This window comes from Oncorhynchus keta, chromosome 2 (assembly GCF_023373465.1).
Source record: "Oncorhynchus keta strain PuntledgeMale-10-30-2019 chromosome 2, Oket_V2, whole genome shotgun sequence".
In the NCBI taxonomy this organism is placed as follows: Eukaryota; Metazoa; Chordata; class Actinopteri; order Salmoniformes; family Salmonidae; genus Oncorhynchus; species Oncorhynchus keta.
Window position 1 is genome coordinate 49,775,819 of NC_068422.1, and position 14,373 is coordinate 49,790,191.

The 14,373-nt window shown below is 39.8% G+C and overlaps 1 protein-coding gene across 1 annotated transcript in view; it reads left to right on the plus strand.

Moving 5' to 3' along the window:
* Positions 1–452: 452 nt before the first annotated feature.
* LOC118402029 (sorbin and SH3 domain-containing protein 1-like) overlaps positions 453–14,373 on the plus strand; it is a 55,082-nt gene continuing 41,161 nt past the window's right edge. Inside the window, exons 1-6 of the mRNA XM_052470380.1 lie at positions 453–640; positions 10,293–10,335; positions 11,738–11,833; positions 12,557–12,673; positions 13,735–13,844; positions 14,179–14,323. Coding sequence (XP_052326340.1) covers positions 11,800–11,833; positions 12,557–12,673; positions 13,735–13,844; positions 14,179–14,323 — 406 coding nt within the window. The 5' untranslated portion in view covers positions 453–640; positions 10,293–10,335; positions 11,738–11,799. The remainder of the gene's footprint in view (positions 641–10,292; positions 10,336–11,737; positions 11,834–12,556; positions 12,674–13,734; positions 13,845–14,178; positions 14,324–14,373) is intronic.

Sequence of the window (14,373 nt, forward strand, 5' to 3'; positions counted from 1 at the left end):
GTATCACATTCCTCTCGACTGTTAATCACCATACAGTTTTACAGTTTAATGAGACCATAGTTGTTGATAATGAACTTAGTGAAATGACACAGTATGACTGACCAGTGTATCAGTAAGGGAGCTTGTGAGTCAAGCCCAAGGGTTGTCCAGTATCTAATTCCAAACATCTTGTAATGTCCAGTCTATGTTGCATGGACTAGATTTCGATGTGGAGCCAAATGTTTTGAAATTATCTGTTGCAGCTGTTGAGTGGGTGCCACATTCCCAGGTGGCATGCGATGACGGGTCCATCTGGGTACGCCTTGTGCTGAAAGCAACCAGACCCCCTTGTTGGTCTGGTTCAAGGTCAGTGGCTGTTCCACTGGTTGTCATAAGGTGTATGCACCAATTTGTAAGTCGCTCTGGATAAGAGCGTCTGCTAAATGACTTAAATGTAATGTAATGTAAATGTCAGAACTGGGCACCTAAAGCAGAGGGTGCAGGGGCCAGTCCGTATCACCTCACCCAGTTAGTCTCAGAAGACTGAGGAGAGAGAGAGATCTTAAAGAGGGACTGTCTGGAGTCTTGTAGGCTGTTGTGACTGTCTGAGAGAGCTACCTACTCAAGGCTGGTTGATCTGGTTTTGCAAAGAATCTTGTTGGTAAGCTGTGATCTTAATGTGATGTATTTGCAGAGTTTTGTGTCTTTTGGAAATGCCTATTTTTAGGAGAGGGTTTTAAGGGAAGTGTGTGTACTTAAAGTGAGTGTTGAAAACACTCTAGAACATATCTAGTTATGGAAAAATTGAAGTGATGCAGAAGATGTGTTTTTCCTGTATGTCTTTTCTATAACCATATGTATATATACACAGTGGCATGTACTCCTTTGGCAAACAATGTTCTCTTCTTAAATGGGAAATTCACCACAAGTAGTTGTGTTGGGCTCCTTAAATATTATAATAGGGATGAGTTTGTCACATGACATCTTCCAAGCATCTTATCTATCTACACAACTTGCTCCGGCTTTGAGATGATTCTTGGTTTTGAAAAAGGTTCTGCTGAAGGGTAGCTCTCTGTGCTGTGGAACCTCTGCTGATATATACTGATAATATTTACTGTATAATGAATAAGACTTTCTCTGTTAGTCCTGAATCACACCTTATGGAGAACAATCTATCTTTTTTAAAACTTTGTTATCTTTAAAAAATCTTTAAAAATCTTTTCAAAAAGCTATGTTGTTTTCTCCTTTGTTTTGATGGGTTTTCTTATTTCTTGTGCCCCTTTTACTATACTTGGATGTGTAGTGTCAACATTTGTTGCTGGCATGCCAGCTTGTGTGGCCTTCCACTTCACAGCTGAGCCGTTGTTGCTTCTAGATGTTTCCACTTCACAATAACAGCACTTACAGTTGCCCCGGGCAGCTCTAGCAGGGCAGAAATGTGACAAACTGACTTGTTGGAAAGGTGGCATCCTATGACTGTGCCACGTTGAAAGTCACCGAGCTCTTCAGTACGGGCCATTCTACAGGCAATGTTTGTCTATGGAGATTGCATGGCTGTGTGCTCGATGTCATACACCTGTCAGCAATGGGGCGGCAGCGTAGCCTAGTGGTTAGAGCGTTGGACTAGTAACGAGTTCAAACCCCCGAGCTGACAAGGTACAAATCTGTCGTTCTGCCCCTGAACAGGCAGTTAACCCACTGTTCCCAGGCCGTCATTGAAAATAAGAATATGTTCTTAACTGACTTGCCTGGTTAAATAAAGGTTAAAAAAAAAATGGGTGTGGCTGAAAAGTCAAATCCACTAATATGAAGGGGTGTCCACATACTTATAAATTATTTATTCTATACAGTCATTTTTCCACATATTTATCAAGGGTGTAAATAACTTCAGACCCCACTGTATAAACATATGGAATGTAAATGTCAATTTGCAGTCCCTCCAGGATCCTGCGATTGCATATGCGAGACCCATATGCAGACACAGGAGGCAGATGGTTGAGCGCCGATATTTATTATAACAAGGTGTAGGCAAAAGGCAGGTCGGGTACAGGCGAGAGTTCATAAACCAGGTCCGAGTCCAAACAGTACAAGGCGTTAGGCAGGCTCGAGGTCAGGGCAGGAAGAATGGTCAGGCAGGTGGGTTCGGTGTCAGGACAGGCAAGGGTCAAAACCAGGAGGACCAGGAAAAACAGAGATTGGGAAAAATAGAAGCTGGGAGATAAATGCTGGTTGACTTGGCAAACAAGATGAACTGGCACAGAGAGACAGAAAACACAGGGATAAATACACCGGGGATGATGAGCGACATCTGGAGGGGATGGAGACAAGCACAAGGACAGGTGAAACAGATCAGGGCATGACACAATCAAGACATACTTTAACAAACCTTTTCCCTCATCAGCGCATTTTCGGGATAAATTGGACAAAATCATCTGCATATTGCCATGCAAAATGACAGAATTGCCGCAAATATCACAACAAATTTCAGCAAAATCCTGTAGGGACTGAAATTGTTTAACACAAGTAATGTAATGTAAATATGTAATCTAAATGATTGTGGTGGAAAAAGTACCCAATTGTCTTACTTGAGTAAAAGTAAAGATACCTTAACAGAAAATTCTCAAGTAAAAGTGAAAGTCACCCAGTAAAATACTACTTGAGGAAGAATATGATACTTTTTTGTAAATTTTCTGACATGCGAGCACTTATATATGGTAATTTTCATGTTTTCATAAATTCTTAGGATGTTTGTCAATGACGTATCGTAAGGCATTTGTGAACATTTTATAGCACTATAGAGTGGGAAAGCGGCCGTGCGTACAGACAATTAATAGACTGCAGCAAATAAAACCTAATAAGAACATCTTTCTTGTCCAGTCTAGACAGACCGGTGCGCCATAGCCAATCAGAGCTACTGTAGGCCTTCATGCAAATAAGCCATTTGCCACATGGGCCTGCCATCATTCTCGTTGAACTAGAATGTGTGTTTACAGGCAGTAGCAACTGTTTACATGTTCTCTTTCGTGACTAACTGTTACTTTTTTTTTCTTTGACACCGGTCATATTCAGTGGGTGTTGTACACGTTAGTAAATTCATCAGTTATTCTGCGCTCTGGCACACTCAGATGAGAGTGCTCTGAAATCAGAGTAGATAGCCAGAGTCAATTTACAAACGCAAGAGATATGCTAATTGGATAATAGTCGTTGAGCTAGCTTGCAAACCGATTCCATTTTTTTGCTTAGTAACCAAATGACACCTGCATCTAGCTGTAGCCATACAAAAAAAAACCGATATGAGGGGAAAAAGTCGGTCACTCACCCACTCCTCTAATGACATAATGTCCTCTCAGCAGCTAGTTAGCCTAGTGGTTAGAGCGTTGGACTAGTAACCGGAAGGTTGCAAGTTCAAACCCCCGAGCTGACAAGGTACAAATCTGTCGTTCTGCCCCTGAACAGGCAGTTAACCCACTGTTCTCAGGCCGTCATTGAAAATAAGAATGTGTTCTTAACTTACTTGCCTGGTTAAATAAAGGTAAAATATATATATATATTTTTTTAAATGTAATTGTCCTTGCTAGATTGATTGTATTGACATTCCCAGTCTTAGTTACATTCATCCATTTGTCCAAAATTGTGAGTCATTGAAACTGAAATAGTGCATCCCGAATGGGTGAAGGCAGCAAACAATGTACCAGGCCAGCTATGATTTACAACCTGGTAGCAATATTTTTTGACCTACCAAGAAATCTATCTGTGAATTATATTAATCATGCATTGAACTGCATCCATCTCTTCTGCCAACAATGCCTTATTGTACATCATGGAATTTTAAGTCAAATATAACCTATTTTTTAAAACCTCAAAGTTGGTTTTGTAGAATAAACTGAGAATTTGACATTTTCTTACTGATATTATGATTGTCTGTTTGTTTCATATTTGCAAAGTAGATCAAATGTTGTCAATTCCACTTTAAATATCAAAAGTAAATGTAATTGCAAAAATATACTTGAATATATTTTATATCAAAAGTATAAATTATTTCTAATTCCTTATATTAAGCAAACCAAACAACACATTATTCTTGTTTTTTAAAGTTACGGATAGCCAGGGGCACACTCAAACACTCAGACATAATTTACAAACAAAGCATTTTAGTGAGTCCGCCAGATTAGAGGCCGTAGGGATGACCAGGGATGTTCTCTTGTTTATTATGTGAATTGGAACATTTTCCTGTCCTGCTAAGCATTCAATATGTAATGAGTCATTTTGGGTGTCATGGAAAATGTATAGAGTAAAAAGTACATTATTTTCTTCAGGAATGTAATGGAGTAAAAGTAAAAGTTGTCCAAAATATAAATAGTAAAGTAAAGTACAGATACCCCAAAAACTACTTTACAGTACTTAACAGCACTGCTAAATTATAATAAGCCACAACCTTGTGACGGGGTCTGCTCCTGCAATTTTGTTTCGATTTCCTTCATTTTAGGCAAAAATACCATAGAATGCCTGTTGCTACAGTTAACAGTGCTGTCACAATGCATATGATGTATGCACTTGTAGGCCAATTTGGAAACAGTATAATGACTACATTACCCACAATGCAATAAGTCAATCTGCTGCCATGGAATTATGTGATGTCATAATGCATGTTATAAAGCAAAGTTTTTCAGAGAAGGAGTGCATAATGATGAATAATAATAATAATAATGACTAAGATTCTATGGACTGCACTGACATTGAGAGTCTGTGAATACAGCCCCAGATGTTTGTGTTGCATCAGATAATCTGGTCTGCACAATCACCCGACCTCAACCCAGTTGAGACGGTTTGGGATGAGTTGGACTGCAGAGTGAAGGAAAAGCAGCCAACAAGTGCTCAGCATATGTGGGAACCCCTTCAAGGCTGTTGAAAAAGCATTCCAGGTGAAGCTGGTTGAGAGAATGCCAAGAGTGTGCAAAGCTGTCATCAGGCAAAGGGTGGCAACTTTGAAGAATCTCAAATGGAACACTTTTTTGGGTTACTACATGATTCCATATGTGTTATTTCATAATTGTAATGACTTCACTATTAAAAATTAAGAAAAACCCTTGAATGAGTAGGTATGTCCAAACTTTTGACTGGTACTTGTATTTCAAAAAAATCTGCCCATATTTAGTGACTTACTAAATAGTTTAAAAAAAAATAGAGCTCTATGTTCATTCTCTCTCAAGAGGAAAGGGAAAGAGGGACCTAGTCTGGGGAACAGTGGGTTAACTGCCTTGCTCAGGGGCAGAACAAAATATTTTAACCTTGTCAGCTTGGGAATTCGATCTCGCAACTTTTGGTTACTGGCCCAACGCACCTACCCGCTAGGCTACCTGCAAGAGGCGGTAGGAGTTGGATAAAAATAAATATATATTTTTTTAGTAATTGGTAATGAAGTCCCTTTGGTGCAGGGAATTATATACCGCAATGAAAGTTACCTCATTATAGAATGGCAGTGGATTCATCATATCTTCAGCAGAAATATCCAGAAATATCCATGCACTGTCACTGTCATTAATTCTTGTCAATTCGTCTGTTGTCAGGTTTCAGCCTCTTTCTCCCAACTCAACCCCCTCCCCCTGTTTAGCTAATGAATGACCAATGTCCAGAGGTCTTACTCATGTCACAGTGTGGCGGGAAACAGTTGTCAGGAAGCCACCTCATGACCTCTTTAAGCTAATTACCTATATCAGACTTCTCATTAGATATCTGAGTGCAGAGTACTATCATTTATCATCTAAACAGACTGCCAAAATTAATTTGATTTGAAATTGGGTTTTGAATTTCTCAATTTAGGACAATATCTATTTGTTCTTCAGTGTGCATGTCACTGAGGCAAATTGACCTGTATTTGTTGAAGTTAAATAGGCTCTAAAATAATTTCAAATTGTCCAGATCTAGAGAAAGTGCATTTAGGTAGAGATTCTCAGTACTGGAGGTTTACTTGAATACAGCTTATCGCAGTCTCCTGTTGATCTTGGCCTGAGCACTGCTGGCTGTCCCTGCACAGATGTGCTTAGACCTGTCTCTGTATTTCTCTCTCTCAATTCAATTCAAGGGGCTTTATTGGGGCTTTATTTATCTCCCTCACTCTCACTCTCTCTCTGTCTCTCTCTCAAATAGTTCTCAATTTCTCTCTCTTGCTGTGTCTCTCTCTCTCTGTCTCTCTCTCAAATCTGTCTCCATTTCTCTCTCTTGCTGTCTCTCTCTAAAATCGTTATCTCTCTCTCTCTTGCTGTGTCTCTCTCTCTCTGTCTCTTTCTTAAATCTCTCTCTCTCTCTCCTGCTGTCTCTCTCTTAAATCTTTCTCTCTCAATTCAATTCAAGGGCTTTATTGGCATGGGAAACATGTGTTAACATTGCCAAAGCAAGTGAGGTAGATAATATATAAAGTGAATATATAAAGTGAAATAAACAATAAAAATTAACAGTAAACATTACACATACAGAAGTTTCAAAACAATAAAGACATTACAAATGTCATATTATATATATACAGTGTTTTAACAATGTACAAATGGTTAAGGTATACAAGGGAAAATATGTTGTTGTATTTACAATGGTGTTTGTTCTTCACTGGTTGCCCTTTTCTCGTGGCAACAGGTCACAAATCTTGCTGCTGTGATGGCACACTGTGGAATTTCACCCAGTAGATATGGGAGTTTATCCAAATTGGATTTGTTTTCGAATTCTTTGTGGATCTGTGTAATCTGAGGGAAATATGTCTCTCTAATATGGTCATACATTGGGCAGGAGGCTGGGAAGTGCAGCACAGTTTCCACCTCATTTTGTTGGCAGTGAGCACATAGCCTGTCTTCTCTTGAGAGCCATGTCTGCCTACGGCGCCTTTCTCAATAGCAAGGCTATGCTCACTGAGTCTGTACATAGTCAAAGCTTTCCTTAATTTTGGGTCAGTCACAGTGGTCAGGTATTTTGCCGCTGTGTACTCTCTGTGTAGGGCCAAATAGCATTCTAGTTTGCTCTGTTTTTTTGTAAATTCTTTCCAATGTGTCAAGTAATTCTCTTTTTGTTTTCTCATGATTTGGTTGGGTCTAATTGTGCTGATGTCCTGGGGCTCTGTAGGGTGTGTTTGTGTTTGTGAACAGAGCCTCTCTCTCTCTCTCTCTCTGTCTCTCTCTGAAATCTTTCTCTTTCTCTTGCTGTCTCACTCTCAAATCTGTCTCACTCTCAAATCTTTCTCTCTCTCTCTCTCTTGCTGTGTCTCTCAAATCTTTCTCTCTCTCTCTCTCTTGCTGTGCCTCTCTCTCAAATCTTTCTCTCTCTTGCTGTCTCTCTATCAAATATTTCTCTCTCTCTCTCTCTCTCTCTCTCTCTCTCTCTCTCTCTCTCTCTCTCTCTCTCTCTCTCTCTCTCTCTCTCGCTGTGTGTCTCTCTCTCTCCCTTGCTGTGTCTCTCTCTCAAATCTCTCTCTCTCTCTCTCTCTCTCTTGCTGTGTCTCTCTCTCAAATCTCTATCTCTCTCTTGCTGTGTCTCCCTCTCAAATCTCTCTCTCTCTCTCTCCTCTCTCTCTCTCTCTCTCTGGTCGGACTACTGACGTTCTCTGTTCGGAGGCATCCCTCTTCCTAATAAGGACTAAAACGATCTCTGCAATGATGTGTTTATCTAGCGTAGTGTACACTGTTAGCTCTCACGTCTTCTCTTTTGTCTGCAAGTGAGATTTATGATTCAGTGTTTTAAAAGACTTACCCTAATTTCAGGAGGATGTCATCGAACCCCAACTGTGTGTGTGTGGCGGTGTGTGTTTGTGTACAGTGCGTGTGGGTTCGCGTTAGAGGTCGACCGATTATGATTTTTCAACGCCGATACCGATACCGATTATTGGAGGACCAAAACCTGCTACCGATTAATCGGCCGATATTTATTTATTTATTTATTTGTAATAATGACAATTACAACAATACTGAATGAACACTTATTTTAAATTAATATAATACATCAATAAAAATCCATTTAGCCTCAAATAAATAATGAAACATGTTCATTTTGGTTTAAATAATGCGAAAACAAAGTGTTGGAGAAGAAAGTAAAAGTGCAATATGTGCCATGTAAGAAAGCTAACGTTTAAGTTCCTTGCTCAGAACATGATAACATATGAAAGCTGGTGGTTCCTTCTTACTGCATTCGCGCAACAGGCAGGCTCCTCGTGGAGTGCAATGTGCAACACATTCTTATTTTCAATGGCTGCCTAGGAACGGTGGGTTAACTGCCTCATTCAGGGGCAGAACGACAGATTTTTTATCTTGTCAGCTCGGGGGATTCAATCTTGCAACCTTACAGTTAACTAGTCCAACGCTCTCACCACCTGATTATATTGCACTCCACGAGGGAGACTGCTTGTTACACGAATGCAGTAATCCAAGGTAAGTTGCTAGCTAGCATTAAACTTATCTTATAAAAAACAATCAATCAATCATAATCACTAGTTAACTACACATGGTTGATGATATTACTAGTTTATCTAGCGTGTCCTGCGTTGCACATAATCGATGCGGTGCGTATCGTTGCTCCGATGTGTACCTAACCATAAACATCAATGCCTTTCTTAAAATCAATACACAGAAGTATATATTTTTAAACCTGCATATTTAGCTAAAATAATTACAGGTTAGCAGGCAATATTAGCCAGGTGAAATTGTGTCACTTCTCTTGCGTTCATTGCACGCAGAGTCAGTGTATATGCAACAGTTTGGGCCACCTAATTTGCCCGAATTTTACGTAATTATGACATAACATTGAAGGTTGTGCAATGTAACAGGAATATTTAGACGTATTGATGCAACCCTTTAGATAAAATACGGAACGGTTCCGTTTTTCACTGAAAGAATAAAACGTCTTGTTTTCGAGATGATAATTTCCTGATTCGGCTATATTAATGACCTACGGCTCGTATTTCTGTGTGTTATTATTTTATAACTAAGTCTATGATTTGATAGAGCAGTCTGACTGAGCGATGGTAGGCAGGTGCCTACGTAAGCATTCATTCAAACAGCACTTTCCTGCATTTTGCCAGCAGCTGTTTGTGACTTCAAGCCTATCAACTCCCGAGATTAGGCTCGTGTAACCGATGTGAAATGGCTAGCTAGTTTCTTACATGGCACACATTGCACATTTCTAAACAACTGTTTTTGCTTTGTCATTATGGGGTATTATGTGTAGATTGATGAGGAAAACCTTTCATTTAATACATTTTAGAGTAAGGCTATAACTTGGAAAAATGTGAAGTGGTATGAATACTTTGCGTTGTATGTGTAGCCCATGTATCTAATGCTGTCTGGCCAAAAAGAGTGGTATGTCATACTCTTTTTTTCCAGACAGCATCAGATACATGGGCTACATTTAGTTAAACAGAGGGGCGCTGTTTCGCTGTTTGGATGCTTTCTCTGTTGAGATAGTTTCAGCCACTTGTGAATTGAAGGAAAGTTGGCGGATGCACAGTGGACTGTTCGAATGCTGGAATTTTTTTGATGAACGTGCAAAGGTAACCTATTTTTTGAAGGCTGGCCTCTGCCTGTGGCCTCCAAATGACTAAATCTGCAGGTAATGACAGAAGAGAATATGCATGTAGGCCTATCTAATTATAGACAAGTTGGCTAACAAATAGCCTACCAAATTTAGGAAATTATATGCAGAAAAATATCAGGAATAGAGGTAACAGTAGCCTGAGTAGGCAAAGATGACTGGCCAGGACCGTGACGCACGCGGACATCAGTGGACACGTCAATTATAATGCGCTTTCCTCTGCCCTTTGAAGCATGCCAAGATACTTACAACACCTGGATAGGTATTTTTACGTATCAGCTAACCACATCATACAGTATGTTATAGCGATCTGTCAGATGCATGCAACTTCTGAGCAGGGTAACATGACCATAGAGTAGCTCAAACGTGCACAGGTAGCCTATTTTTTTAAGTGATTCGTTTGACAATCAGATGAAAACATCATGCCTGGCTGTGTTCATACCATATTTAAAGGTAATACATTTACAGCTAAATGACATGCCTTTACTATTATGATCATAAATAAATTATGCGTGCGCAAATAAGAGGTCCCACATCCCCTCTCAAAACAAGTATTTTCCACCGTCCCTGATTACTGCCAGTTTCGACTATATCCCAGCCTATTCCTGCCTAGAAACAAACTGCTGCTCAAACTTCCTGGTCTCCCATGATGGCCCATAAAAAAACGGACTACTATGCTGTAAATGAATGTATTTTGCTCAAACCTTCTTTCCTCTACAATAACTCCCTCTGACTTTCTTTTGTTCCAGGGCTGACCAACAGAGGGCAGTGCGAGATTTGAACAATCCTACAGTAAGTTTCATCCCCTTATTTTTCTCATATCTCTCATTATACTGCATAGCTCAGTTCTGTGGTCCCAGAAGGCTTTAGTGATGTTTACGGTCTTCAATCCTACCTTTGATCACAATGCCTGTTCATTTGGTTGAGTGTAATGATCAAGGTCATTTTGATAATTGAAGCAGCATAATCACACCAGAAATATGCTTATCGTATGTTACACCACTAACCATACATTCTAGTCAATCAACTAAGCATTGAGAAACAAGCAAAAGCAATGAACAACAACAAAAGTGCTATTTTATGAGGGAGGGCTAACATACATATGTTAGAGTGGGCGGAGTTAGAGATGGCATGCATTTATGGCATTGACAGTTTAGGGGAAGGGGGCACACAAATGCTGTCTACTCATCTGAGGGAAAGTTACATGGTAAGATGCAAGATTTCATCACCATTCTGTATGTGATGTAGCCTACACACCATTTTATATAGTCAAACAACTATTGTCCGTATCATCTGTTACTGTACACTTGTAGCTCTGTTCTCTGTAGTCAAAAGTACAGTGGTCCACTGTCCTTTATGTTTCCAAAGGTCATTGTTACAGCGATCTGCCACTATCAGCTCCTTTCTGCAATCTGTCTTCCAGCTCCACTTCACCTCGATGTAATTTGTCTCAAATTATGGGTGTTTCTTCTTTCATGAGAATGATGATGTGTATGTAATACATGTCTACAATGTTAAGTATTGCAGTGCTCATCGGCCCCAAATTCCCTCAAATCTGTTGTATAATACAGAAAGACAGGGGTTTACTATTTGGCTTACCCCATACTTGGTGAGGTTCAGGTAAATACATTTGTTTACACCCAGGGATCGAATGGAGGGGGTGTGAGAGGGGAGGGTATCTCTCTTCTTAACAAAAAATACATAGTGCATCTCTCTTGTTAACCTTTTACTGCAGTGGGCTAAATCAGGGTCACACAGAGTGATTATTGGTAGTCTTAAACAAATCTACTTTGAAACAAAGTATACACCTCACGTATATGGTTATGGGCTTTAAAAAAGAAGACACCTGTACAGTACAATGGAAGATATCGAGTTGAAGTGTATTATATTTTGAGTTCCCAATATTACACTTTATATACATCACAAAAGATTGAAGTGAAATATAACAAAACTGTTTGAGACAGAGACACCGGATTTTCTAAATAATATTTTTTTATTATGAAATTATGAAAAATATTAATAACATTCCACCCATGAGGCCAAAGAGGGCACTTTTGGTCATTGACTGCAGGAAAGGGCTACCTTGATTTTTAATACACTTAACACTCCTCCATGTCAATGCAACTGTATACTATTCCCCCTGTTCACTTTTCACAATTTGTCCCCACCTGTACACTGTCTGTTGTTTTGGTAGTTCCTCCGGTCTCCTCAGGTCCTCGCTGTTTGTCTGCAGTCAGAATCACCCCTCTGACAAGCATGAAAGGCTCTCCTGACCTAATTCCGGCTGCAGGTGAACACACTCATTAACTCCTCCTCCACCCCTCCAATCCTCCGTCTCATTTATCTTTCATCAGACTGTACTCTAGGACACCTCTAACACACTGGATATGCCGAGGAGGATCCTTTCAATACTCACTTGCTAACGATGTGCTAACGACTTTAAACAACTGTAAGCTACTATATAGTGTCTCTTTTTCACTTTTATTTAACTAGGCAAGTCAGTTAAGAACAAATTCTTATTTACAATGACGGCCTACACCGGCCAAACCCGGACGCCGCTGGGCCAATTGTGCATCGCCCTATGGGACTCCCAATCACGGCCGGTTGCGATACAGCCTGGAATCGAACCAGGGTGTCTGTAGTGACACCACTAGCACTGAGATGCAGTGCCTTAGACCGCTGCGCCACCGTTGTACTAATTGGATATAATGACAGACTGATGGTGTTAGCGTATAATTAATGATATGGATGTGGGGAGTATTAGTGTTGGTCTGGATTTGACATTTACATTCTATTTTTTATAATTTGGAGATTGAGGTAGCATGGATTCCCTCAGGACCTGAGGCAATAGAGCTGTGTGATTTGAAGCTTACTGAGAATAGATTCAAACAGACTGTAGAATTGTGAGGTTGCCTCACACATTTTGGCATTGAAGAATGAGTGACTATGGGCATCCAATGTAAGTCACTCTAGTGGTAACATCCTTGCGTGTACCTGTCTAATCTGTCTATAGAGCTGGACCCTACAAGGGTGTGTAAAGGGAAGGGGGTCGTGACTCTGAGGGCCACTCTGGTACACATAGACGACGAGGACTGCGTCAGTAAAGAATCCAACGTCGAAACAGCACCAAGTAAGTCCAACAGAATGCTACAGCTGCTCTCAAGTCTTAGATATTCCATCATATGTGCATTATATCTAATATCTCTGATATTATGTTGAGTTTTCTTTCTAATACAGAGTCGAGTGATACGCTAGCATCGCTCTGTGAACGTGGTCAGGTTAGAGAGCTGATGTCTAGCTGGTGTAAAAGCTGATGAGACAAACTATTTAAAAGTGGAAGGAAATGTTCCCGTTAACAAAATAACATGTTGTAATATATTGATTATGTCATAGTATGAATCACTAACTTTAATGACTATTTAGTCATTTGTTTTCCATAGTGATCTTGATGGATATGGAGAAGAATGCACTGTATTCACAAGCTTTTCTGTTCATAGAAGTCTTAAAATGTTTTATGTACTTCATGAAGTTCCGCTGGGCACACTTATACACATATTTCAGTATGTTTTGATATTAAAAGTGAGAACTTGACACATTTTAGTGTATTTATATTTGGTTGCCCAGCACAACACAGAATCATTGACCATGATTGCTCATATTTCCATGTGTTTCGTCAAAGACCTCTTTTGTTCGGACCTACCCACACTGCACTTTGGAACCAGGGCCTTGACTGTGGACTTGTTTGTTGCGTTCAGCATGTTAGAACTGGGCTGGAGACTGGCCAAGGCTTTTGGGGAGATGCTTTATTTGCGAGCCTGAATATAAAGGCCATTGGAACAAACGGCCTTTACATGACCACTGAATAGGCGCCTTGTTCTGATAACAAAGTTCACAGATTGTGGGAGAATCATTATTTTATTTATCCATGGAGATATTAGCATCAATGTACGGGAAAAGCACTATGGGAAGCTTTTTGTCCCTGCAGGATTATCCAGTGATTTATTTAATTGAGGATTAATTGTTTCCTGTTTGTAGTTTGGTGTTAATCTCTGAAACAGGTTCATCATCAAAAGACAAATATTGCCAAGAGTACAGTAGTTTGTGTATCTTTCAGTATTGTTAGGTTTCTGAGAGGATCGTCTTGCACTGCTATTCGCGTGCCAAAATTAGATTGTTTTGGGATAATTTCAGGTAGTTGGATCGGCCAGATCAATGGAGACAGCTCTCTAACAGGATTGGCTGAGGGATGCTTCCACAACATCACAGCTGATTTACCTACAGTCAACAGAACTCAACCCCAGGTATGTATTATCTAATCAGTGAATAAGCTTTTGTTAATTTCCCCTATTTATGGGATAATACTGTAAATTGGATAATTCTATGCTTGTTTAATGTGATTAAAACCAGATTTAATTGTGATAGAAATAGCTATATTTGGTGTATTTTTGCTGTTGCGAGTCAATTGAAGTTATTATTTCTTTGCAAAACCAGAATATATTAATATGCAATTTCTTGGCCGTTTACTTCGTTTATTGTTGTTATTCAAAACTTTTGTAAGAGAGGAACAGCATCAATTACAATTTCATTAATAAAGCTGAACAGCATCACTTACGTGTTTTATTCACTTATTACCAGGGAAGTTCTCCTGTGAGCACAGAAGAACGGCAGTTTCTTGCCTTTGACTTTCAGAACCATATTACATCGACAAAGGCTCCCTCCGCCTACCCATCCACCACCAAAACGGTCAACCCAACCATAGTTCTGCTCCAACACAACAGAGGTAAGCACCTCTTATTCTGGGTCATACTGTATGTGGGTTATGGGTGAAAT